Source organism: Chelon labrosus (assembly GCF_963514085.1).
Source record: "Chelon labrosus genome assembly, chromosome: 7".
Classification (NCBI taxonomy): Eukaryota; Metazoa; Chordata; class Actinopteri; order Mugiliformes; family Mugilidae; genus Chelon; species Chelon labrosus.
In genome coordinates, this window is record NC_140343.1 from 6414722 (window position 1) to 6442533 (window position 27812).

General features: G+C 43.7%; 2 protein-coding genes across 3 annotated transcripts; one reads left to right on the forward strand and one right to left on the reverse strand.

Moving 5' to 3' along the window:
* Window positions 1–3116, forward strand: dda1 (DET1 and DDB1 associated 1). Of its 2 annotated transcripts, none has more exons than XM_084548346.1 (5): window positions 1–623; window positions 1230–1310; window positions 1491–1542; window positions 1741–1808; window positions 1908–3116. In XM_084548346.1, the coding sequence occupies exons 1-5, from the start codon at window positions 615–617 to the stop codon at window positions 2010–2012; spliced, it is 315 nt and encodes a 104-aa protein (XP_084404472.1). In that variant the 5' UTR covers window positions 1–614; the 3' UTR covers window positions 2013–3116. The 2 variants fall into 2 exon arrangements, with proteins under 2 accessions (XP_084404472.1, XP_084404473.1); XM_084548347.1 differs by having other exon boundaries at window positions 6–623; window positions 1741–1802.
* Window positions 3117–3270: 154 nt separating this feature from the next.
* On the reverse strand, window positions 3271–27812 carry ano8b (anoctamin 8b). The gene is made up of 19 exons (XM_084548345.1): window positions 27655–27812; window positions 24165–24275; window positions 23174–23306; window positions 18889–19027; window positions 18708–18804; window positions 17282–17398; window positions 16850–16977; window positions 16588–16749; window positions 16334–16486; window positions 15983–16109; window positions 15269–15324; window positions 15118–15192; window positions 12493–12740; window positions 12098–12257; window positions 11574–11987; window positions 11110–11301; window positions 10881–11012; window positions 9071–9181; window positions 3271–8723 (listed from the first exon to the last, which is right to left on the reverse strand). Exons 1-19 carry the CDS (start codon window positions 27719–27721, stop codon window positions 7950–7952), a joined length of 3396 nt encoding a protein of 1131 aa, XP_084404471.1. The 5' UTR covers window positions 27722–27812; the 3' UTR covers window positions 3271–7949.

Genomic DNA, 27812 nt, shown 5'->3' on the forward strand with positions numbered 1-27812 from the left:
ACCGCTTGTCCTGTGAAGAGTCGATAGAAAAGTCCAGCAATGTCTCTAAATATTTTTTTCCTTGTTAAGCTATCATTAACTGTTTTCATCTATTTGAATCTCCTAGTTTAAATACTTAAACTATTCTGATTTCAGTGCCTGTCATGCCGCATCCATAGAAGAGCACAGAGCCTGGTCAATGTGTTAGGGAGGGGCTACATTTTGTTGTGCTCAGTGATTGGCTGTTTACCCAAGCTACTACCACGTGGTAGCAAGCGTTAGCCAATGGGTGCTCTCGGGGCGTGACCAAGGAAGCATCGCTACCATCCAGCCGTCATGCTAGCTGAAAAAGTCCTGTGTTAACTAGCTTTGTGAACTCAGGCAATGCGAACCTGGGTTATTTTTTGATGAGTGTGGTTTCGTATTTTATTCGCGGACACTGGGATATAGGATGGAAGCAACAACCTGTTTGTGAAGGTCGCTGTTTTCGCCGTTTGTTTACCCCAACCGACCGGCTAGGGCAGCTGTTTCGGTGAACTAGCCTGTAAGCTAGCGCGGCCATCACGACTAGCACAACAGACACCAAGTCAAGTCCACAAGTCGGCGTTTCGACGTTGGAAATTTCACCCGTCATCATGGAGAAGGTACAGTTCATACACTAAACATACAACTTTAATTTATGCCGCACAGCAGTTCTCAGAGGACGTGTGACAACGACGAGCTAGCTGACTATGGATAACCGCTAGCTAGCTGCTAGCCGCACCTGCTTCTCCTGTTGGCATTCATCTGCCAAGGCCAAGCCGGCATCCATTTGTGCTCTGAGCTGGTCACCTCTGTCTTGCTAATTTGAAACCACTTGCCGGACACTGACTTGATATCACATCCACTTGGGAGGTGACTGGGGACGTTGCAGGGAGAGCGGCAGGCCTGTTAGCCAGCGAGGGTTGATAAGATGGGAACGCCCAGCACCGGTTCACTGCTAACCTGTTTCCATTGTCATTTATAGGAACTCACCTCACTGTAATAAGGAAATCATGAAAAAATTCTGTCATAATCTGTACGTCTAATATCATTATGAGATGTCTGTAGTAAATATCAATAGCCTGCCTACGAAAGGGAAGGGTTTTCATGGGTAAAAGAGCCAAGATGACTCCACAGTTGCAATCTTAAGGGTCATTTTAAAAGCAGCATGATTGAAAGTACAAACCAGAGATGTAGGCACTAACAATCACTTCACTGTTTTCCCTCAGGCTGATTTCCTGAAAGGACTCCCTGTCTACAACAAGAGCAACTTCAGCAGGTTTCATGCAGACTCTGTTTGTAAAGCATCTGTAAGTATCCTCTAATAACGTTTATGATTTGACGGCTGACGCAAAATACTTGCTCATACTGTGAAAGGCACGCAGACACTCATCATAAATGCTGGGACTGTTCTGCAATTGAATTACACAAATAAAGCACGCACGAGGAGCAGGCACAGCTAATATTATAACCTCTTTCTGACTGTACAGAACCGCAGGCCCTCTGTGTACCTTCCAACACGTGAATACCCATCTGAACAGAGTAAGTACAGGAAATGTCTCGGAGAACAGTCTTTCATTTGCATAACAGGGAAAGATTCATTAGAAAATGGTTTGGTTCTAGTTTATCTTGGAACGTTTTCACTATGTCCCTATTACCAAAGGTTTAACTGAAGTTATTTATCCTTAACTGACAAGCTTTAAACATTGTCAGTAATATGTCGGCTGTGTTTGCTTGCAGTTATTGTAACAGAGAAAACCAACATCCTCCTGCGTTACCTCCATCAGCAGTGGGACAAGAAGGTCAGTGTAAGAAAACGTCTTTTTAATGAGTTTTTATTAGATCTCAGCAACAAAATAAACTGTGTGACTTAACTGACGGATGTGTAATCCTTTGTTTCCAAGCAGAATGCAGCAAAGAAAAGGGAACAGGAACAAGGTGAGGGGGACAGCCCAGCGCCCCCGAGGAAGATCGCCAGGACAGATAGCCAAGAGATGAATGAGGACTCATAAGTGTGTGTGGGTGCGTGCAAGAGAATGTGTGTGTTTGCAGACGCAGGTTATAGCCAACATAAGCCCCAACAAAAACAAAGGATAATCCTACCTGAATTAAGACTTCTGGCCATTCTGCAGCGTGGCACGTTGTCTATGCTGGCATGAAATGAAAGGGACATTTTTTGCCACTTTTCTGTGACTAGAAGAAACAGAAAACAAGCAGCGCCCGTAACTTTTAAGCTGTCGTCCAGTACATGACATAAATAACATTACTCACTCAGTGGCGCTCTCACTACTGCTTGTCTTGGTTCAATTTGTCTTTGGGAATTTGAAGATCATCTCCAACACACAGTCTGTCACGGCGAGTAGTAAAACAGTGTTCCCTCAGGGCTGGCGTCAGTCATGGCATCCAACCAAAACAGGGTGAAATTGGTGGCGTTTGATTTTTGTTGGCAACTTTAAGCCTAGACATCATCTTGCAAGGCTAATGCAGCTGCAGCCTCTAGCTCTCTCCACTGGATTGTTTCTTCTTCTTCTCCTTTGCATAAAACAAATACCCCGGCTGTGAATCAGAGTTAACCAACACAATGTAAAAAGGTATCCTCGCCCACAGCACCCTGTGCACTCCTGTTAGATGCATAACTTCCATTTTTGCTGTTGGAGTTTGTCAGAAAACATATTTTGAGTGGGGTCTAGTGCAAGCCCCCTGGACTTACAGTGGCTGAGACTTGAAATTCAAGCTTAAAAAGGTTTTATATATTGAAGCTGAGATGCAGAACGTTAAAAAAAAAAAACCCTGATTCTTATAAAGTCTGGACGTTGCTATTTTCAGTCTGCTTTAGAGAGTTCGGGAAATTCCCCATCAACAAAACAGCCATTGACTGTGTAAAGATCATGCGCATAGAAAGGATGACAGAGCACGGTCATTGTCAGGGAGGAAACCATATCCTGGTGTTTTTATTATGCTGGCTATTCCCCGTGGGTGTTAGTATACTAGTATATGTGTGTATGCATGCTGAGCCGTGAGTGTGTGTTGTACTGTGTGTGTGTGTGTGTGTGTGTGTGTGTGTGTGTGTTTACGAGGTAAATGAATAGTAATAAAAAAAAAAAATAAAAAAAAAAGGACAGACGTGGCAGACGAAGTCAGACGCTACTCGTAAAAAAACGTAACTGGTTCATGACCTGTGTAGCCTTCTGTCGCCCGGAGAGTCTGAATTCGTGTGAGCATTTTGTTACTGTTTTAATTTTATTATAACTAATATTGGTTGTGTATGGCGATGAGCTTCCTGCCAGCCACAGTGCCCACCCACTCAGTTTCACTGCCCACTTTGCAACCACATGGGGGCAATGCAGCATTTCTCCTTGGTTCGGTAGAAACCAAGGGTGCACTGTGAAGAACAGCACAAAGTAGAAACCACTCTTCCTGAATCCCCCCCCCCCCCCCCCCTTTAGATGTTTATGGTGAACATTCATATCTGCTTTCTATTCTGGGACGTAGGATAAACATCTCGTCTGTGAGAAGTGTTTTTACATCTAGCACCACCTTCTGGCTATTTGAGGCTAGTGAAAATGGGATTTTCTCTTTAATTTTTTTTTTTGCTGTTTTTTTTTCACCAAAAGATGTTTAAAAAAAAAAAAAGATTATGAAAATATAAAACGTAGGAATGCATTTTTCAGTTGCACAACTTTGTTAACAGCACATATAGTGAAGAAAAAAAATATCTATGTGTGGAAAAGGGAAAAGAATGCATTATGTTTTGTGTAAATAATTACCAGTACCAGAATTAGTTTATCCAATGGAGTATCTTTGTGTCTGCCTTTTTGTAAAATAGTACATGTACATGGATAGAAAATGACCCATGTGAAAGTAAAGAGAAGAGCCCCAGTGCAGAGTGGATGCTATCTCAACATGCATGTTGCTTGTTTTAAAAACTGTTTTCGGGTGTTGGGGCGTTATCTGCGGAAGGTATTAGCCTAGAGGCCTTACAGTTTGTCACCATTGTTCGGACCCTTTAGCTCCCCTAGCTCAGTGTCCCGGGTTAGCGGTCCACGTGACGGCCCAGGATGTTTTTTTTTTTTGTCCGAGAAATGATTTAGATGCTCACGTGGGGAGGTCGTGAAGGGGTGTTATATTTTCAGCCCTAGAATGCACAATAAGCATGCACGGCAAAGTGCAGTCGCCATCCTGCCTTGTTCTTAAGGTTCAGTGTTTATTGGTGTCATATACTGTGCAACACTGAATTAAGCTACTTTTTTTTTTTTTTTTTTTTTTAAACGTCTGAGCCTCCTATGAGTTGACGCTGCAGTGTGGGTTTACAGTGTGGTCAGTCATCTTCCTACCGACAGTGTAAATACCGTTTTTGTTTTTTTAAAATAAGCGTAAAAACCACTTTATGCTTCAGCTCAGATAGACTGTTCTACATGTTCGACACCCAAAGCCTTGCCCCGTCTCATGTGTGTTAGATCAGATATGTTCTCTTTTTAGCTTTGCTCAAATAAAAACCGGATTGGAACTGTTTATTTATTTATTTTTTGTGATGTGGTACTGTGATTATTTTGTCTAATACCGAGTATAATATTAGTGAGGGAGGAGGAAAAAAAACCCAAAAACATGCAAAGTGTTGGATTGTCAAGAACAAACTCATCACAACTCATGAAATGCATTTGAAATAGTTTTATTAACTATTTTCCAGGTCTTACAAAAATATGACAAAATAAATTAAAAGAAATAAATAGTCCCATTTCCCAGTATTTTTCTTTAAAAGATTTTTTTTTTGTTTTGTTTTTTTTTGTACAGTGGTACATTGGAAGAGCGTATGATGTCCTGTTAAGTGAGGCTTCCATGGAAATGTCTTAATTTTGAGGTTAGGGTCGGGTTTTTAATGTAGCTGAGGTGAGAATCTCATCTGTTCACGGTAAAACTCTTCAAATCCAGACCTTTTACTGACTCGGCTCCTTTCCACCGACTTCACATTAGACTCATATTCCTAAAGTAAGCGAAGATAAGCCCGGACTCTTTTCTGGTAGTGGATTTAGAGGTGTGTGATGAGCCTCAGCCGTCTGAGCTGCTGTCCTAGTACGAGGGATGCCTGTGCTTGGCCCGGTAAAAACAGTGATGCTGCTGTTTCTGCCATGTTTTCAGTGAAACACAAAGCTGTGCAAGATATGTTACTTCTACTAATGCTTATTCAAAGACCTCTACTATTTTTTTTTGTTTGTTTTTGTTTTTTTAAGCATGCCAAATATTTCTGCTGCTGCCACGAGTGCAAGGATGAAAGAAGTGACCTGCTCAATAAAGTTCAGTTTGAATGAGGAACTACACACACTGAGGCATGAAGGCCATCTTCCTGCTCATCCTCTCTTGCTCTCGTTTTCCAGTGATGACTAATTGACCGTATTGCATCATGAAGTCATTCATCCCTGAAATCCAAACGCAAGAATAAAAGGGTTTCTTGAGACTACGCTCGGCTACGTTTGCACCGTCTTGATCTCGGCCGCGCCGCTTCCCTTTGACAATGATCAGCCTGTGAGGACGATACACGAAGACACTGATGATATTACATTTCTTTCAGCCTTGCACTTCTCATTTTGACCCTTAAAAGGAACAGACTTCCAAATATATATATATAAAAAAGAACAAACTGAGGCAGTAAAATGAAGCCATGACCACACAAATTGACGTCCTGTCTTTTTTTCCTTATTGCATTTAATATCAGATGTGAGATCTTTTTGCCTGTCTGTGAAAGTACATTGTTGTTTGTTTGTTTTTTGTCTGTAGGCAGGTAACTAAAAATAAAAAAAACATAAAATCAGCTATAAAATAAAACAAAAAAACATGTCTGACTCCTGCAAATTCTGCAACCACAAAGCAGCCGATGGAGTTATTATTTTCATTGCAGACTCTAGATCTCAATGAGCGGACTGTAAAAACTGAAGGGACGTAAAGAAAGGATGCATAGAGTCTAGGTGAGCTGGATGCACTAGAGGATGGGGAGGTTGCTATTAGATCTTCAACTCTTATTGCCAAAACCTTTGCCAGAGGTGAAAGTATGGAAATGCATAGTTAATGTTTCTGTCTCTTCACTACGATACAGTGCAATGGCCTCTGGAACCTTTTTTTATTTTTATTTTTAAGTCTAATCTAATGCATTTCTCTTTCTAAACGCACCTAAACCACAGCCAAACACTTCAAACTCCGCCGCCCTGCCTCGGCTGTATTCCCATGACTAGTAACGGATGCGATGGGTCAAATGTTCAGTCATGAATATTTCTGATGCGGGTGAACTGGCGCCACCTTCTGGGGACCGTGCAGAAGTGAAATATTGCGTGAATGGTACATGATGTGCTCGAATACTTGAGGAACGTGCTAAGGGGTTTTGAAGTAAAACAGAATATAAAGACTATATGCAGTACTGTGCAAAAGTATAAGGCACTTCGAGATGTTTAGATTCATATTTCAAAATCATCCTGGAGGGAAAAGACGCCAGAGTTGATGCAAGATGCAACATGAACGCAAGAGCAGAGATCTCAGCATCAAGAACTGGTGCCAGTTGTTTTTATTTTTGGTGGCCACATCAGAAATGCATTTGTCCAAATAAAAAGTCATCGTGACTTGTCGGTTTGGGTCCAGTTGAATTTGTTTAACTTCATTTTTTTTGGACATCCCATGACCTTATAACCTTCACAGAAACAGATTTTTGTTTTACGAAATGTTTCCTTTAGTGCCTTAACTTTTTGTAGAGTACTGTATGCACATCTTGGGTAAAAATAGTAAAAAAAAAAAAGACATTTCCATCGTCAGCGTAATGAAAGAAGAGATCATTATAAAAACCTGCACGCACAGAATGAAAGGACAAAAAAAATAAATCAGAAATCCAGCTTTTGCATAATGTAATGAGACAGGCTGGTGTCAGCGCTCTCTCCCGAGCAGAGAGAGGGAGGGAGGGGTGCGTTTTTTTATGCGGGACGTCAGGGTTTAGTGCAAATGTTACTTCTTAAACTCGATGCTCGTTTGCCAAGTCTGGCTCTTGAGCGTGCGGAACGAAGCACCATCTGTGTTTACAAGGCGCTCCACGGGCTTGGATGGAGAACAGCGCGCAACAGGCATCCATGCTCCAGTTTCTCAAAATCACCTTCATCTGCTTTTATTTATTTTATTTTTTATTTTTTTTCTTCTACCGTCGACTTGGCTTACTTCTCTTTCAAAGCCAATCTGCCAACGGGACGGGAGGAGGTGCACAGAGCTCGGACAGATCACCTCTGCTTTGAAAATAAAGCTGGTGATGTATATATATTTATATATTGGGGACGATTATTAAGGGCGGGGCTTCGTGTGATGACTGATATTAAAACACTGATTGATATTGCTTTTTCTAGTTTTCCGCTTCAGTAGAAAAGTGAAGGGGCCGAGAGTTCCTCGCAGTTAAAAATGAGACAGATATCTAATGATCACTTGTGTTGTGACGGCTAAAAACACTCTCATGTACAGTCTGTAATCCTTTCATACCACCATGTATGTTTTTTTTTTTTGTTTTTTTTAATCTATTTCCTCCACAGCAGGTTGTTATGTCCTAGCAGGAGGCCACCGATGCTTACAATTGCACACTAGAAGAAATCAAGAAACACAGCTCTCTGTTTTAAAGGCTTAAAAATATTAGAAACGCAGCTCATGCATTTCTTTATGTATTGCAGACAAGGAAGAATTTGTGTGTGTGTGTGTGTGTGTGTGTGTGTGTAAGGGAGTGTGTGTTTTTATCCGTTCATGATAGAGGGGCTTTTTTTTTTTTTATGTCTCTCTGCAAAATAGCAAACCAAAACAACCGCCATCTCTCATCACTTTCACATTTCCCTCTCTCCGCTTCGAGTGCTTTGACATCACATCACCTCTTCAGATGAGACGTAACCAAAGACCAAAGGTTTTTGTTTTTTTTCTTTCCCTCTCTCTCTCCGGAGCCGCTAGATTTTAGAACCACTCCCGTCCAAGTCTGTTGAATGTCCGTTCTCGGCCCCGTCCCCTCCGGGCGAGGGGATCTCGTCTGGAACGCCATTCAAGTCAGACCGCGACGGCTGCCTTTCGGATGTCTGTGATGATGAGCCCTCTCCGGACCTGGGCGGCGGAGCCCCGTTCACGCACGCTCCCCCCTCAGACTTCCCAAAGTTAAACAGTTTCCCAGGGTTGAAGGCTTTACTGGGTGACTGAGAACGCTCCTGAGAGCTGCTACCTGATGATGAAGAAGATGACGATGAGGATGCCGTCGATGTGGTGTTGGTGGATGTCGTGGAAGCCGCGGAGGCCGCAGCACCTTCCTTCTTGTTCTCGGGCGACTTGAGGAATTTGAAGCTCAGGAACCCGGGCAGCTTCGGCTCGCTGCCAGTGGGGGACTGAGGGGAGCGGGCCCCACCCGAGGAGAACTTACTCTGCAGCGGGATGATCTGTTTCAGCTTCATCACATTATTATTGGCCAACAGGGAGCTGGGCCTCTTGGGCTTGTCCGACCCGCTGCCCCCTCCTCCTCCTCCTCCTCCTCCTCCTCCTCCTCCCCCTCCCCCAGAACGTGATTTGCTGCCGTGACTTTTGTCGTGGTGGTGATCCCCGGATGAGTCACCTTTGCTGTCGTCCCGCTCCCTCTCTCTGCGGGCCATATGCTCCGCCTGCCTCTGCCTCTCCTCCTCCTCCCTCTTCCTCCTCTGCAGCTGCTGGTAATGCTGCTGCGCCTGCCGCTCATGCTTCTGCAGAGGAGGAGAAACATTCCCACAATGTGTTTACTAGACTCAGCACTGGAGGAGCTAACTATTACAACTCTGCAGCGCTGCCCACCTAACAAATCCCTTACTACAGTCCAAATCTGCAGGGGCCAAGCTTTCTGTCTTGTGCAGTATTTATTGTTATTACTGTAACACGGTTATCACAAAATCTATTAATCTCCTGAACAAATTTGCATTGCTGCACTATAGCAGAAAGTTACTGAGGCGGTCTTTTCTCGGCTTTTTTAAACTGCCTGGAAATTTTTATCATGATCTACATCTGCTGCGTCTCCACGATGATTCGCTGTACAGTATGCAGCCACATCCCTTACCTTAAAAGCCTCCCGCCGCTGATAATCCAGTTTGGCCATCTCTTCACTGACCCATGTAGGAACGTCAGGAATAGCCACGTGGATGATGTACTTCAGGAAGATAGCAAAGTGCTGCAAACAGACAGACAGGTAGAAAAGGGTTAACAATAATTATGACATTAAATTATTCATGTACAATGCAATCGAAATCAGAAAATCAGAATTAGGCCACAGGGTTGCTCCAGAATACGTTTCACCTGAAGTAATTCTTGCACAAAAACATTTGGCCTGTAAAATTCTCCTTCAGATAAGCTTGACTTCTTTACCAGGCCAAGACAGGGCTGCGGGCTGTTTACCTCTTTCTGAATATAGACAGCCACAGAGTGCGGCGCTAACAGGACCAGTATCTAAATATGTTACAGGCAGAGGGAGCTTCAGTTCTTCTGTTCACGCTCCTCTAAAAGACTGAAGAGTTGGAAACTAAAGTATGTATTATTCTCAACAGAACAGGATGTTGTGAGACACATTTTTGTTTGGGTGTCTTGTCACCACTAGAATATTACCCCTATACGTATATAAAAACTAGGGGTGGGACTTTAATGTGTTAATTGCGATTAAAAAGAAAAAATTATGACGTTAAAAAAGTTAACACATTTAATCGCAGTTTGTATTCCAAACAACGTGGAACATTTGTCAGTGCACGATTTCCTGGTACACCGATTACACTGATGCACATGTTAGAGCTCGGCTAACTGCTACCAAAACAGAGGAATCAGATGAAAGTATGTTGCTAGGAATGATGGAAGGCAAATTTCATTTCAAAAAACTACCTGATGGAAGCCTTGATAAAAGTGTGGTTTTGTGCAAATTGTGCAAAAAAGAGTTTGCATACCACCTAAATGCAAAGCATGTTGCAGCGAGCACAGAAACCGATGCAGCTGTCCCGGTCCAAGTACGAACAAGAGGTGTCAGCTACCCAAACAAATATTAACAATATTCATGTCTGTGTCTATTATTTGATTTAATAAAATCCATTTAACTTAAGAAATGTTGCTTTTGGGGGCAAATATTGTTATGTGATTAAAATGCGATTAATTCATTACAAAGCATCTAATTAATTAGATTCATTTTTTTAATCGAGTCCCATCCGTAATAAGAACAAAACAGTTGTGACTCGTCAGAGAATGGACATGGGCCTTCTGAGGGTGTCCTGTGGTGTCTGGTAACAGGATGTTGTTAGTGGGGGGGCTTTGAGGGGAGGGGCCTCTGTGGATCATCCCACAGATACTTGATCAGTTTGGGATCTAGTGAATTTAGAGGCCAGGTCAACACCTTGTGCTGTTCTTCATGTTTTTTTTAGTTGTTCCTAAAGCGTTTTTGTGTGTGTGTCTGTGTCAGGCTGCATCCTGCTGGGGATGGCTGCTGCCATCAAGGAGTGTCATTGCTATGGGGTGGGGGTGCCTGGTCTGGTCTAGGTGGGTGCTACATGTCTAAGTAACATCCATATGAATGAATGAATACCAGGTCCAAAAGTTTCCCAGCAGAATATTGAATTGTCACAAGATGATCAAAGTTATTTACTTCTCCTGTCAGTGGTCATAATGTTATGCCTGATCCATACATATTCACTCCCAGTCTTTGCAGGTAGACAAAAATCACAAAACCTGTCCCTACACCTGGACACGTTGCCTGATTAGCATATACTTTCTGCTGGCTCATAAGAAAACATCGATTCTTAAAATGCTGGAGCCCAGAGAATAAGTTTTTTAAAAAGGCCAGCTCAGCGCAGCGCTCTGCAGACCGACAAGCGACAAGGAACGGGCTGTCGTACCTCGAGGATGACGATGGAGATGATGGCCATCTCAGGGCTGAGCCACGGAAAGAGACGCTGCAGCTGACCGCACTGACCGAGCAGGTAACAGTTCACTATGATGGCGATCAGGCCCATGGCTTCCATCGCAGTCTGTGAGGGAGAAAAATAAAAGCGTCACCAGAGTGAATGAATAAATTAATGAATGAATTCACAAGCCCGTGTTGGCTGCGCTGGGCGTATTTCTGACCTGCCACTGGCCGATGCTCTCCACTCGGATTCCAAAGGGTCTCTGCAGGCCGGTGCAGAGCTTGAAGGCATCGCTGCGGATCTCGATGATGTTGTTGATGAGCGCGCACATGGCGGCCAGAGGGAAGGCGGAGGAGAAGAGCACCACGTAGCCAAACTGGACAAACATCTCTTGGTAGTCCTGGAAGGTGTCCTAAGAGGGACGAGGTGGAGCATTAAGCCACAGCTCGACGTAACTACAGACTTGTTACTACAAAACTTATACAGATTTGTTAGATAGAAGACTGTATTTCTGTATGTGTGCAGAGAAGTAGCAGCAAGTGAGATGTTGTAGTGAATGCGTTAATGCAAAAACAAAACAATAAGACACACATTGCACTGTTTTCTTTGACAGCCACTACGTAATACATTCAGATTTCAACTGTGCAGAGTGCACACAGGTTAAGATCAGTCTACAGTTCTTACGGCATATGTCTGCATGCAGCTCTCCATCTCGGCCTGCGTGAGCGTGGTGCTCTCTCGCTCCGCAGGAGGATCTATCCACGACTCTCTTTTCGTTTTAGGCTCGACCCTCTCTACGCTCCGGCCTCTTCTTCTGTGGCGCACCGAGGTGCTGCTCTCTGACCCAGAAGGCGGCGGGGCAGAGCTACCACCAGCAGCAGTGGCACCGCCGCCAGCAGCAGCAGCAGCAGCAGCAGTAATTGCTTCAGCCGTGCCCCCAGTTGAGTCCTTCACATCGTGGATGCCGTTATCATCGTCCTCATCGCACATTTCAAACATAGAAGCGGGGTCCATGCCCTTTTCCACCATAGTGGGACTCCCCTCCTCCAGGAAACTGTGGTCCATGGGGGGTCCACTACACACTGGCCTTCTGTCCACCTTAACAACACCACCAAACAACATACCATTACCACTAATAACAACTGTTTTAATATATATACACTTTCTTAAACTAACAAAGTCCCACAGGCTGCTGCCACATAATGTACCTTCTCGATGAAGCTGACTTTCCTCAGCTTCAAGCCACAGTCGATCAAACTTTCCTCCTCCGTCTCTCCTTCGCTGAACCTCCCGCTGTCGGCCTCGTCCCTCTCACCACCCTCCTCCTCGTCAGGCACTCCGCATCCCCCGTTCAAACACTTCTTTTCCCTGAGAGGAGAAGGAGAAGGAGACAAAAGCCAGCAGTTAGCAGACTTTGCAGAGCATGCAGTGTGCAGACAGTGGTTAAGGAAGATAAAGTGGCTTTCTATTTGAGTGGCTCTGTTGGTGTGAAGGACAACTAAATACACAGATATCATTGTTCATCTGCAAGAGACACTGTGAGTTTCTCTATGACACCTCCAGCCCTGCAGCACATTGTTTTTACTAGAGTTTAAATATTGACCTTCTCTCTGGCTGCCCCACTCCGGGCCTGGTGCCCCTCAGTCCAGGTCCCGGCACGGCCTGGTCAGTGGGAGAGGCCTGGGCTTTTCCAGCTGCCAGCCGGGCGTATTTTAGCAGCACCGAGAGCAGCAGGTCCCACACGGCTCTCAGTGTGAGATCTCCCAGCTTGTGGCGCTCGTACAGGTAAGGCTGCAGCACTTCCTTCACATTTTGAAGGAACTGGCGTATGATGAGAAGAGTGGCCAGCATCTGAAAAAGACGGAGGAGGACGCAGTCACAAGACCAAGAGAACACAGCAAGAAAAAAAAAAAAAGAGAAAACATTTTAAAACACAGGCGGTTAGTTAAAGGTGGATAGAGACAGGAGGAAGAGAGAGGGAGGACTTAATCACAAGACCACGATTCACCCTCACAGAAATAATCCATCAAATCTGTGAAGACTCCATCCCCAACCAAATCACACATTTAATCTGTTAGAGACGTCCAGAAGTTTGACATGTTTCAAAGAGCTAGCAAAGAGAGACGGACACAGTTTTAAGCTGTACGTCTAAAACTAACGCAGCTGTTTCTGTTTGAGATGTTTCACCATCAAGCTAGAGGCTCTAAATGACTGGTGGGCAGTTTATTTTAGGGCGATGCACACCTGAAACTCAGCGATGGGACTACTTCTCACAAGTAAAACAAATTGTCAAAGTCAGTAGAGACGTCGGCCTAAACTATGAAAAAGGAAATAAGTTGTGCAAAAGCAGAACTGAGATGGATTCAAATAAGTCCACAGCTCCAACAGTCTGCTGTAAACATCCATGAGTTAGCATTTTTGACCTGGATGACTGAGAATATTCACAGACATTATATTCTGCGTCTGATTTACTCCGTGAAAACTTATTTTGAGAGCATTTGCAGCAGCAAGGTCATCGATACTCTCCTTGGCAGAACAAATGTAGATGAACCATTTGTAATAACCTTATAGTGAATTAGATATTTGCAGAGAATACGAACTGTCAGGTCTTCGAATCGGTTTTAAACAAACCCCTCGGGCTTTCAAAACTGGAAAAATGATCGTCCAACAGTCTGCTGGTTCAGCTTTGACCTACTGTAGTAGTAGTGTCAGGTATTCTTACATTAACCTGTGCAATGAGGGATCAGTTCCTACATTTGGGTGAGATATTTTGATTAAACCTGGACATTTATAACTACTTGAGTGATGTGACTACTTCTCACGAGTAAAATAACTTTCAAAGTCGGCGGAGACGTCAGCCTGAACTATGAAAAAGGAAATAAGTTGTGCAAAAGCAGAATTGTCATGTAACATTCAAAACTTCTGCAGCATCTCAACGCTTACAATTCATTACTCGTTTTAATGCAAAAGCGATTTTCTTCAAGTCACAAAATGCTGACACAATATTCCACGCCGTAGCTGACACCTACGACACTGAATGCAAATGCAAAACCACAACAAATGGTCAGCGTTAGCAGCGGTCAATGACGGGAGACCACCGAGAGAAGGAGATATTGTTTCCTCCACCGCTACCTGGAGCAGTCGGCACCCATACGTCGCACACGTAACCAAGCTGACAACGCCAGATGGTTTCATTTTAGTCACTTAAGAGCGAATTAAGAGTTAATTGAAATGCTGATTAAAGGTTTTCCAACAGACAGCTTTTTTAACTTAATTAGTTTCTCTCTAATTAACAAGAAACAAGGTCATGTTTGCTCATCTTCTGCCCAGCAGCTCTAACAAGTTGACTGAATGACTTAGCGAAAGGTAAATATACTCTGACAAATATTTGGAGACGCTGGACTCCACTGGCTGAAAGTCAGACGTGGTGGTGGTTGGGGGAGGGGGCTTTGAAGTCAGGCGATGTTAACGGATTATGACAACAAGCTCAATGAGGTGGCACTACGGCCGAGAGCGTAACAGAAACTGACAGACGGCGGGTTCTGGAGGTGCTAGTGAAAGATTAATTGAAGAAAAAATCCGATCCAATCCACACGGAAGGAACAGGCCGATAGAAAAATGCACACTGACCTCATATCGCCTTGTTGAAGGAACATTTGGCAGAACAATGTAGATTTTAAACACAGAATGATGTTCATATGCAAAGATGGAAGGATGACACCATGATTTAAATAGGCATTAGATTGTGACAGCTACAAAACCATAAGAGAGGTAGGAAAAACAGCGTTGATGGATGCATCTGAAGTTCACCATGCAATCAACAAGCAACCCAGGATATGTCATTGGCAAAGCAAGCTGGTAGTTAGATTTGTAGCGGCATGCAAAGTGATGACGGAGGTGGACAGAAGTGGGCCGACGATCTTTCACTCAGACTGGACTTAGCGGTCATACTTTGGATTTGAGTAAAGCACTGAAGAACCAGGGGACAGAGACCACAAACATCTGGATCTTGACGGAGATGTAAGGCAGCACATTGACTCGGACCTGCCGCTGCAGACTCCGCAACAGAGACAACACCAGCAGCATCTTCCCCCATGTGGACAAATGGATGGATGAGTGGATAAAAAGCGAATGGAAATGAATGTGAGCAGACGGTGCGAAGCATTTTGAGGATGGCAGGCTACGATGGGCGCACGATGGAAGCCACAATCACTGACGAGTCTCTTACCTCTTTCAGACGCTCCATGTCTTTGAGGTAGAATCCAATGTAAAAAAGGCTGAGATAAGAATTTACAAACTGAAACTGCAAGAGAGAGAAAAACAGGCTGTCATTAAGCCGAAGACTGTGAGGCGATGATGAAATGAGGAGCGCCACTTACAAGAACCATTTTGATGATGAGATTTTTCTCATAGGCACTCTGGAGTCTATAGTTTTCTGTGGAAACAAGACATACAGTAAAACATCTGTTATTTTTAATTCACTGAACCACCTGAGAAAGTAAAATTAAAGGTCGTTACCGATCAGCGTTTAGGGGCAGTAGATCCACCAATATATCGATCAGGCATAACATTATGACCACAGACAGGAGAAGAGAATGACACTGATCATCTTGTGACAGTTCAGTGTTCTGCTGGGAAACTTTTGGACCTGGCATTCATTCAGGTGGATGTTACTTAGACATGTAGCACCCACCTAGACCAGACCAGGCACCCCCACCCCATAGCAATGACACTCCTTAATGGCAGCAGCCATCCCCAGCAGGACGCAACCACAAAAACGCTTTAGGAGCAACTCAAAAAAACATGAAGAACAGCACAAGGTGTTGACCTGGCCTCCAAATTCACTAGATCCCAAACTGATCAAGTATCTGTGGAATGATCCATAAAGCCCCCTGCCCCCCCCACTAACAACATTCTGTTGCCAGACACCACAGGACACCCTCAGAAGGCCCATGTCTGTTCTCTGATGAGTCACAACTGTTTTGGAGACTTACATAATACTGGGCAAGGTGGACATAATGTTATGCCTGATCGGTGGAAATCACAAATGAAAGCCGTGTTCTGCTCTGACTGTAGATTTAGATGACTCTCACCCATGTCATTGAGCCAGCAGGCAATTTTCCTGTACACCTCGTCACATGCAGTCACAGTGATAGCTAGCATGATTTTGGGGATGAAGCGAGCTAGCCGAGGCATTTCCTTGATCCCCATCACAAACTCCTGCAGAGACAAAAATGCAGCGTTTTACTGGAAAAAAAAAAAACAGGGCCTGCAAGTGGTTCAGAGGAAAGAGTTCCTCCTGCTCTTGCAAAGACTCCTAAGCATTTCTATGTGTAATTGTTTCTTGGCACAGAACATCAGACATATAACAAAACTAAGGATGGTTTTTAGCATTAAACCTACTACTGCTACATCATAAAACCAGATGCTGACAGCTGACTGACCTGCAGCTCAAAGCAGATGAGCATGACCAGGAAGACAAAACAGAGACAGAGGATACAGATGGGCAGGCTGACCAGCCATCTGAATAGACGCCTCCGCCACGGAGGATAGTAGAACTCCTCACATCCTGTTATGGGACTGCATCGCTTGACTCCCTGCAGACGCACAGAGACAGAGAGAGAAAGCGTGAAACAACATAAAAGAGCCGAGGAGAGGAAAGAAATTTGGAAGGAATCCGAGCTTTAGTCTTCCTCACCCGGAACTGAGGCCGTGGTTCCTCCAGGGATTCAGCAGGTGTGTCCAGCGTCCCCCACTTGTACGCCAGCTCAGCCCCTCTCCTCTTCCACCGCTCCAGAAACAGAGTGGCCCACACCACGTTGAACAGTGCAAACACCACGCAGCAGATGTCGCGGCTCGTCTGGGGACGTCCCAAACGCGGACATGCACAAGGTCATGACTTAAATTAGGAGATTTTTCAGTGGATAGTTGTTTCATGCTACAACTGGGTCTCTGCTCACCTGATCCGACTCGGTGAGCATCCAAAGCACGAAGCCGATCACAGCAGGATATAACATAGAAGTGGTGTAGAAACCCAGCCAGGCAAAGTACATGGCAATCTTCACCCCAAAGTAGTCACAGATATCATCTGTGTATAATACAAGTCAGAATAGACTCATTTACATTTCTATTTATTTAATGTAGAACAGAGTGTAAAACACAAAGTGCAAACATCCAGGAGCAACGTGCTTTGCATATATTTGTTATTATGATTATATTGCTTTATATTTGCTTTCGGCCCTGCAATAGACTGGTGACCTGTCCAGGGTGTACCCCCGCCTCTCGCCCGATGACAGCTGGGATAGGCTCCAGCAGATCCCCGCGACCCTTAACAGGATTAAGCGGGTATAGAAGATGAATGAATGAATGAATATTTGCTTTCATCGACTGACCTAAGGGCTGTTTCTCACAAACAGCCTGAACCCAAGACTTCATCAGCTGACTGAGGATCCTCTGCTCATGGAGAGGAAAGACCTGCTGGATCACACCTCTCGCACTCAGCTCTGGGACTGCAGAGGAGAATAAAGAATAAAACAGAAGCAAATCAATCATTTATCAGAGACAAACATACAGGGCTGCTTTAAAGTGTTTGCAGACTCATTTTCTACATTTCTGCATCGAAATGACTCAAAACATCAGCAGATGTTCACACAAGCGCAGGAAATATTATGCTTCTGTTTATTCGGGAAAATGAGCCAATATTACATATCTGTAAGATGCAAAAGCAGGTGCACCTCCAGGATTATAAGTTAATTTCAAGGCCCATCTGTTCAGAAGTGTTTCCATTCAACGTAATGGGACTCAGGTGTTGAGACATTTGTCACAGTCTGATCTTCACAACATATGGAAGTGTGGAAGTGTATAATGGCATGGACAAATGAGGGTTTCTGATGAGCTCGGAAAAAAGTTGTTGTTGTTGTTGCTCATCAGGCTGGAAAAGGTTACAAAACTATCTCTATAGAGTTTGGAATCCACAAATCCACAGTTCAGATAGATTGAGAACAAATGGAGGAAATTTAAGACGACTGTTAAGGCTCATTTATGGTACTGCGGGACAGACACTGCATGTAGTCTATGCCGATGCGAGCCATTTATACTTGAGCGATCGTCAGTCTGGCAGTAGTCAGAGCTGTGTCTTTTTTGCCAGTCGGGTTAAATCTTGTTTCTACTTCCTGCTTCACTTTCAACAGTGGCGACTGAAAAATGAAGACGAGTCGTACAGTTGTTCATATCTCTGATCTCTTCAGTTAACCTTTCCTTGATATGTTCCATCTTTATTAATGATGACTGCAGAGATGGAGAAGCAGCCGGAAATACTAAAGCGGAAACATGCTACTACCAAGCGGACCAATCACAGCTCTTACGGTCTGCGTCGCTGCAAAGCGTAGTTCCATTTCTGGGGAGGTGCACATCAGGCTACGACGCTAGGCTCTGCGTAGGATCCAGAACTATTACCCTCCACAGGAGAGGTCCACCAACAAAGATCACTCCAGAAAGCAGACACGTGATAGTCAAAGAGGTCACAAAGAAACCCAGGGTAACTTCTAATCATTGGGTAAGAAGTTTGATTGGGTTCTCTTTGTCCTCTGTCTGGAAATTCACTGAAGTTGAGTCATTTTTATGCAGAAATGTAGAAAACTCAGGGGTGCAAATACTCTTAATACTTTTTACTGTGGATAAAGTTAAGACTATGAACTGTGTTAAATAATAAGATCAACCAAAAACAAAAACCTATAAAAAGATTATTTCCAAACCTACCTTAAAAAAGATAAATAAGTTTGTTTTAGCTACACCACGCTGATTATGAATCCTGCTTACTGATTGGCTGGCCTTCTAGGAAGGTGATATTATGGAGCACCTCCCCATGTTTGGCACGTAGATTGTCCAGCCAGTATTTGATGATGCTCTGCCTCTCCTGTAGTAAACAAGATAAGCAGAAAGCAATGTCAGTAAGTTGAAATATTTACCTGCATATAAACCGTATACGTGCGACACTGACCTGTGAGGTGAAGAAGCACAGCTCGCTCTCTATGTTCTCGTAGATGTAGTCCTCCTCGCAGGAGAAGCTCCGCGTTCCTCCGCCGAACTCGGGCTTCACCGCCTTCCTCAGTCCCATTTCCTCAGCTCCGCGCAGCAAGCTGCAGGACGACATGAACGAATCATCGGCCTGCTCTGATCGCGTCTCTGTTTGTTACCGGCTGCCTACACATCGCAGAACGCGCAGACAGTGACCCTTGGGCCGCTGCATTCTGCTGACAATTACGCAGCACAACATGTAGGCGGAGGAGAGAGCAGAACGGAGAGTCATGTCTTACGCAGTGAACACCGATGCGAGGTGGTTTGCTCTGGATCTTGGAGGGGGGTTTAATTGTTTCATTTATCCAGCAAAATGCCAAACATGTCCCGGTCTGAAGTTCTCAAATATGAGGATTTGCCTCCAATTTGGGACTTTTCATTGGACAGATGAGGAAATCTGAACTTTACCTTGTGCTCAGATGATTTCTATCTGCACAAGACACTTTTCAACATAATACCGCAACACCAGAATTAGCAGATCATCCTTCTCCTTCTCTGATGTCTTAACCTCATCTCATTTGCCATCAACCCCCTCCTCCACATCGTTATCTCCTTCCTCCTCTTTCTTTTCTTCCTCTCCCCCCGCCATTGTCCACTCCCGTCACATCTATCACAGTCCTCACCCCCCTCCTCCTTCATCCCATCATCCTTTTCTTGTCTCTTTCTGTCCTTCCCAGCGGCCTTGCGCTGAAATCGCAATAATAATGCAGCACTACAGTCTGCGTTCCCAGCAGACCGTCAGTTCACCTCGCTCTCACATGTACATGTATATATATAGTCCACACACACACACACACACATATATAGGAGTACAGCCGTGGTGGGTCTCTGCAACATCCATCCATCCTGCAGCTTCATGTTCTTGTAGGGACAGTACGGTGAAGAACGCACAGCACCGTGATAGATTACAGCAGAAAAGTGAGGTGTAAGCTACTGTATCACCGCCGAATACTGCTTAGTGCGCAGCGGCATCACAACAAAGCTCTGAGGAGGAAACAAAGCTGCATCTATTTAAACCAGCGGTTTGGCAGTCTGAGCCAATAACTGGAAAGCCTTTCAGATGGTGTGCAGCCAGGAATCTTAATAAGATCCCCTCTCTTTTATTTAATCAAGCCGTTTATCACCTTTTCCCTCTCTCCGTCCCCAAATACAAGGAGGTCTTTAATGTGGAGGTGGAGGTGCAGGCAACGGCAATGTGTGGACCAAGCTAACCTTGTGAAAGAGCGTGATACTGCTGAGAGGGAGGGCGCTGCGAGTTTGGGTTTATGCAATTTAGCAAATACCTATCAGACCTAATATAGAAACTCAGCAGAACAGGAAGGCGTAATGTAAATTGCCCAGTCAGAGCTGAGGAATGAGTAATGGATGGTACGTCAGGTAGGAAAAGAGCACACGGATATTTATGTCGCACTGAGTAATTAATGGAGGCTTTTTAAAAAATAAAAAGCAAACGGCCGCTGAACCCAGATGTTCGGAGGCTGATCTCACACCCAGAACTTCAATATTCACAAAAATACAGCTGATATGATAATCTGAAACAAGTGGGAGGTGACATACCCGCAGGAAGTTAATAAAACGGGGAAAGAAAGGTGAACTCTCCGTACTTCACTATGCAAAGTGAATGACTATTCAAGGAGGAAATCTTGAGGATGGAATACTTTCTGCATTATCGTTTCTATCACGTAAAATGTAGGTCAACCTATCTGACAGCAGGTGCGTATGTGACTGTGTGTAGCCGCAGAGAAAGGGAAGGATAGGAGAGGACAGAGCGACTGGGTCACACAGCAATCATTTTCCCTCAGCATTTCCTTCTAAAACCCACTGGCACACTTTCAGAAAGCACTCTATCCATCCTCCCCCTCCACATTACCTTTCCTCACTCCTTCTCCTTATCTATCTGCCCCTGTCTCTCTCCATCACTTCCGCTGTTTCTTTCTTCTCTCCTCCTGGCCATCTGTCCATTCCCATCCCATTCATGGGGTAAAAGCTGTTTTCCAGAGGCCCATTGTTAAATGCACAGTCAGCAAATAGAGGTGAAATGCGGTACGGTACGACTGCCAGCCTGATCTTCAGGATTGTATTTCTCAGTATTTATACACCAAAGTCATCGCCGGGATTAAAATGACCCCGAGCTCATCCCCTGTTCCCCTTGAGGAATCTTTTTTTTTTCAAAAGAAGAGCTGTGTAACCTGAGTGTAAAGTCCACACAGCTTAGCCCGGCTCTGAACCATATGCAAAACTTTAAATAACCTGCAGCACTGCAGCCACAAGCAGAGGAGCAGTGCTGATCCACCCGGCATCAAGGCAGATTCACCAATGATTCACCGCGTATGCGCTAAACTGCTGCGCCTACTATAGCTGCAGCTAAATATAAAACCATGATAAATGAAAGTACTATTTCACGCGAACACAGAACAGCAAGGATATTTCTGTCTTTTACCTCCCAACTCCAGTAGTAGCATTTAAAAATAACTACTCCTCATATTACTTGAGGAAGACGAAATATAGTGCATGAGTCATTAGGCAGCTCTTGTTTTTGTTCATTTCTGTCCAGGGCGGTGAGGTGATTAATTTACAGAGTCAGAGTTAAAACAGTGGTAACAACAGGTTATGACAGAAGATCTGATATACGGCGAGGTTGGAACACTGAAGCCGACAGTAAAAACATTAACTTTTAATTAAAAAAAATCAGTATTTGCTTTCCAGCTGAAAGTTTCTTGAGAATATACTTACTCTGCAAAGCTATGAACTACATATAGTTATAGCCAGAAGTGTGTTAGCTTAGCCCTGCATTAACCAAATGAACAAATGATTAAACAAATGAGACTGAATATGTTGACCAGTGAGTGTCTGTCAGAGGCATATTTTGTTGCCTGTGGACAGAGCTAAGCTGGTGTTTGCTATGCTAAGCTAAGCTAATGCATCTTATATTTAACGTGTGGTACCAGTTTTCTCGATTAGTTCTTGACAAATCAGAGGAGGAACAAGCACATAGACATTTACCATTACAGCCACGACAATAACCAATACCGTGATTACATCTGACAGTTAGATTCTGGTTTTGATTCTTATTTATTTGTGGTTTAAAGGACCAGCGTGTAGCATGTAGTGGCACCTAGTGGTGAAGTTGCAGACTACAGCTAACTATCACTCTATTCACCCACACCTGCCACATGACCATTAAAGACCCTCTCTAGAGCCTGTGTTTGGTTCGTGCTACTGTAGAAACATGGAGGCACACAACGGCGAACCTGATCGATGTATGAAGGGCTAATTTTGAGCTAACAAAAGCTAACAAAAGCTAACAAAAATGACTGTATTTACAGGTGATTGTGCATTAATGAAAACAAAATTATTACTATTACATGCAATGTCAGATTTTGCCGCATTTAGCCCCATTTGTGCAGGGATTAGTTTTGATTTTTTTAATCATGTGATTAAAAAATTACCCTACGTCTGTGTTTCGTGTGGCGCATATAAGCAAACTCTGTGTTTTACTCAAATTTACTGTCTATTGGTTATGGACCTTCAACTTCACTACACACATGTCAGAGGACATTTTATACCTCAACTTTGCAAATTTGGTTTAATAATACATAATATGTTCTAAAATCTAAAACAAACGTTTGTCCAATGGTTTTGAGCTTTTATCTGTGAATGGCTCAGCGACTTCTCAACTTTGCGCCCTGACAGCGGTTTAAAGTCTTATTTATAACACAACCTTCATAATTCTTAAGTGACAAGAAGCGGAAAAAAAGCCACGAATCAAACAAAACTCCAATAATAACAATAAAAAAACATATCACAGAGATGCCATTTCGTACTCAGCTAGTTTTATCACAAGACCTCTGTGTTTGCTAATTTGTTGTGTAGTTTTTAACTTTACAAATTATGGGTATGGACGATTCGCACGGGATTAAGATCACAGACGACGTCCACAATTATTACAAATTACTGAAGGCCTCTACGTAAATCTGGTTCTAGTTGTCTTTGTGTGCTGGTCAGGCAAAACAAGTCTGTATTTTCAGTATTTTCCCACATATATATAACAAGAGGGAATGATCAATAATGAAAATACTCATTAGCTGCAGCTCTACTGTCAATAAGTTCAAGCCCACAAGCAAAGAATGAGGGAATACAGTCTTGCTGAATGCATTACCCACAAAAGACAACGTCTGCAGATTCTCTTCTCTCGGCAGATTTCTTACTTTTCATACGTAGCGGTGACAAAGAACGCGTAGACTCGTGTGTGCTTATGATGTCGGATCTGGATGATGAGCTCTGGGATTCCCAGCCGGATGTGGTTCAGTAGCCATAGTAACGTGTGGTCATCTGTGGTGTCTGTGAAAGGAAATGAAAAAAAAAAAAAAAAATACAAGCACATTTTTCAACCATTCCCACGCACTGCTGTATGCAGCGGCTGCCGAGGACTCCCACAGTCTTCTACTATTTATTCCTGAGCAGCAGCTGGAGGTCGAGTGTCATACTACCAAACACTCAAGAGTCACTTTACTTCTCCGCTCCATTCTGCTGCGGATTATAGTTAAAGGAAGAAGTAACGTGCAATTGCTTTCTTATTTGCTTGCAGCTAAACTGTAAATGAAACTATGCATTAGGATAAAAATTTACAGTTTGTAGCGCTGCAGTGAATTTCTACAGCTTAAAAGTAAAAGAGTGCACTATTTGGCAAATTTGTATTTAATTGTGTGTGCTCTTACACTTTCATATTTATATTTAGAGCTTAATAGTGAATATAATGGGGAATCATATCCAGCCCTCACTTTCTCTAAACGGGCTGTTGGAGTTTTAATGCTCGTTCTTTGGGTTTTAGTACCGCTAAAACAATTAGTCGATTAACTCAGGAGATCAAGAGAAATTACACTCTAATTGCTGATAATCTTAATTATTTTTAAAGCAAACATGCCAACTATTTGCAGGTTCCCGCTTCTCGAATACGAGGATAAGCAGCTTTATCTGATACAATAGTTTGTGGGCACAGCAAATGTTCCTTTTCTCTCTGCGTTTTTAATTAACTGGCAGTTTAAAATGCATCAGGAATAATGAGCAGTGGAAGCCCCAAGTTAAGGAGGGACTTCTTGTGTCATCCAGTTAAGGTCTGGGGATTCATTTTGTCATTGACGGTACTTAACACGTTATAGAAATACAAACATGCAGTATGTGTGTGTTTTAGTGCCTGACCTGCAAATGTCATGAGGACATCACAGTTCTCTGTGGGCACCGTTTTCATCCAGGACTTATGAGACATGATGTGTCTCCCAGCCTGCAGGAGCCGCTTTCCAAACAACTTATCTGAGAGACGGAGAGAAGGACAGAGAGACGGAGAGAGAGAGACAGACAGAGTGGGGGGAGAGAAAGTAGGAGAGTCACCTTTTCAAAGTGAATCCGTGTAAGAAGCAATGACATTCTAACATTTTCAGCAAACCAACCCCCTCCCCTCCTCAAAAAACTCTTACCCCTACTGCCCCAACCCACACACAAGCAAAACAAATACACCAAAACCGTCCTTCTCGAGGGGACGGATTTAAATGTCACGCCCCCTTCCCCTCTCAACACGAGGCTGACAGAAATAATCCTGCCATGCCAAGGCAAGAGGCCACACATTGTCTCCACTCTCCGAATGCTCACACGGAGACGCTCAGCTCGTTTCGCCGCAGCTGTTTCTCACTGTTGCAATGAGCCCTGGGTCTAATGCTCAATATTTACTCTTTAAGATTTATGACACAACAGGTAGAGATCCTAACGATGTCAAATAAATTCAGCTTTGGAGTAGAATTACACCAAATTCAACAGCGCACTAAAAATAGCTCTACTCTACTGATGTGACACTATGACACAGAGACCTTAATGCAGCAGTCTGGAAGATAATACACCTATCAGGCATAACATTATGACCACCTTTCTAGTATTGTGTAGGTCTCCCTTGTGCCTCCAAAACAGTTGTGACTCATCAGAGAATGGACATGGGTCTTCTGAGGGTGTCCTGTGGTGTCTGGCAACAGGATGTTGTTAGTGGGGGGCCTTTGGGTCCTGTGGGATGAGGGGAGGGGCCTCTGTGGATCATCCCACAGATACTTGATCAGTTTGGGATCTAGTGAATTTGGAGGCCAGGTCAACACCTTGTGCTGTTCCTCATGTTTTTTGGAGATGTTCCTAAACCGTGTCAGGCTGCATCCTGCTGGGGATGGCTGCTGCCATCAAGGAGTGTCATTGTTATGGGGTGGGGGTGCCTGGTCTGGTCTAGGTGGGTGCTACATGTCTAAGTAACATCCACATGAATCAATGCCAGGTCCAAAAGTTTCCCAGCAGAACACTGCATTGTCACAAGATGATCAATGTTATTTTCTTGTCATTTCAGTGGTTTTAATGTTATGGTATGATCGGTGTATTTCCTCTCATGTCTACACTGTAACATCATGGAAAAAATACCTTCTCCTGACACCTCCTCCACCAGCTTCATCAATCACCTGAGCCTCCAGAGTCTCATATTCCCACTGATCTGTCAGTACAAATACCAAGTGATCTGTAACCAGGGTCTGGGCATTAACACCCAAGACCCTGCTCAGCCGTCACAGGACAAGTTTGTGAAAACTTGTTTATCTGGTCCTGAATAATAATGACAGCAGCCCGGAGAGAATGTCCGTCCCTCGTCAGGACAGGAATCAGTGAGGCGTGGGCTGACAGAGGAGCCAGAAAGTGGGGCACTTTCACAAGATCACATGCAAACACATTCAGTAACACGGCATTCATCAAGTAATATAATACTTGTTTCTTTTGTCTATTTAAATCAGCAGAATGTGTGGGCATGTATACAAATACGACCGAAATACAAACACTAACATATTTTACACAAGTTCACAGTCCATCCCATCTCTTTAAATACTGCATACATGGTTAAAAAAAAATAGCTTCACACACACACACAAGTCCACTGCAGCCTATAAATCTGACAATGATATCACGACTATTAACACAACGCTGTAAATCACACGTGTCGCTCTGTGGTCTGCGGATCCAATACACATTTGTCACATAAAAACATCTTTGTGATGCCGCACCGAGCGTCCTTCCACTTCCTGGAACAGCAGGACAAAGTGGAGCTTCGGAGAAAAGAGACGCAGCCTTTTCCAGTGAAGACATTTGCTTTTCATATTTACCTTATGTGAGCACACAATTAAATCCCTATTCCATTGTAGTAAACTAGCACTGTTTTGCATTTGCCTTCGAACCTAAGCTTATTTCGGGAAAAACTGGCTTTACAAACAAAAGGGCAAATGAGTTACTTTTACAGTTGTGCCATTGTTGTGCCTTCTGTTATACCAAAGCTTTGTTCAGCCTCCTGCTTTAAATGCTCTCTGTCACAGATAGTCAGGTCTCCCCCACACCAAACATATCAGAACTCAGTAAAACAAAAAATGACCATCAGATGCATTGAAACTAAAATAGCGCAGAACTCTCATACACCGATCAGGCATAACATTATGACCACCTTCCTAATATTGTGTAGGTCTCCTCTTGTGCATCCAAAACAGTTGTGACTCATCAGAGAATGGACATGGGCCTTCTGAGGGTGTCCTGTGGTGTCTGGCAACAGAATGCTTTTAGTGGGGGCCTTTCAGGGGAGGAGCCTCTGTGGATCATCCCACAGCTACTTGATCAGTTTGGGATCTAGTGAATTTGGAGACCAGGTCAACACCTTGTGCTGTTTTTTTTTGTTGTTCCTAAAGCGTTTATGTGTGTGTCTGTGTCAGGCTGCATCCTGCTGGGGATGGCTGCTGCCATTAAGGAGTGTCATTGCTACGGGGTGGCAGTGGGGCTCATCCGGTCTAGGTGGGTGGTACATGTCTAAGTAACATCCACATCAATGCCAAAAGCAGAAACTTCATGTTGTGGCTGATAGGTGTAACTACTTAAATCACCACTTCGCTGTCCTGCCCTCTGAGCGCAGGTACCCTCAGGTGCAGAAGGGCTCACTTGGTACCTGCAGCTTTATTAACACTTAACAGAATGAACTTCTGGGGAAGCACATGCTTTTCACTTCCGTTATGTTGTACCTTTTGTGTCTCTGATTGTTTTTTGACATGCTAATCTCGATGTACAGTTTGGGAAAAAGTATTTCCCCCTGGGGACGGTACAGTCTAACTGTCTAACTAGTCTAAGTAGACAACAACAGCAGAACTGTTGCCCAGGGAGACAATGTTAGCAACTAGCTGATCAACACAGTGAAGATTTTTGCAGCTTAAGAGTTAGATAATGTCTTTAAGAGCTGGTGGAGACCAAAACAGAGCTAGACTGAGAGAAACCCGATTTTATACATAGATGTTTGGTTTTTTTACCTGTAATTAATTAACTTACTTTTGCAGTTTATTATTATTTATGTCATTTTAACATCCTCTCTCTAGTGGTAGTGGTCTCTGTGCCTCTTTTGAAAAGCACGATGTTTCTTACCCAAAATATCCTTTACAAAGATAATATGGCAAGAAATAAATGAGAGCTATTAGAGACACAGAGATGCCAGTAAAATAAAAAAGCTCTCTCAGGACTCATCCTGCTTTTCTTACATATATCTCGCCAAAGATGTTCTGTCACGATAAATCAGTTCAGAACTTGTATCAAACAGAATTACACTTGCAGATAGCATTACTATTTAAAGAATCTCTTGAATACTCACAAAGAGGCTGCGACAACTTTATCTGGTTCCACGCCGCTTTCCCCCTCTGAAGAACATTTTCAAACATGGCAACAGGCTGAAGAGTAAACACTGGAAGGTATTTTTGACCTTTTAATCTTGAGTGGTTCTCCTAGATACTAAAATCTGACTGAGGCTGC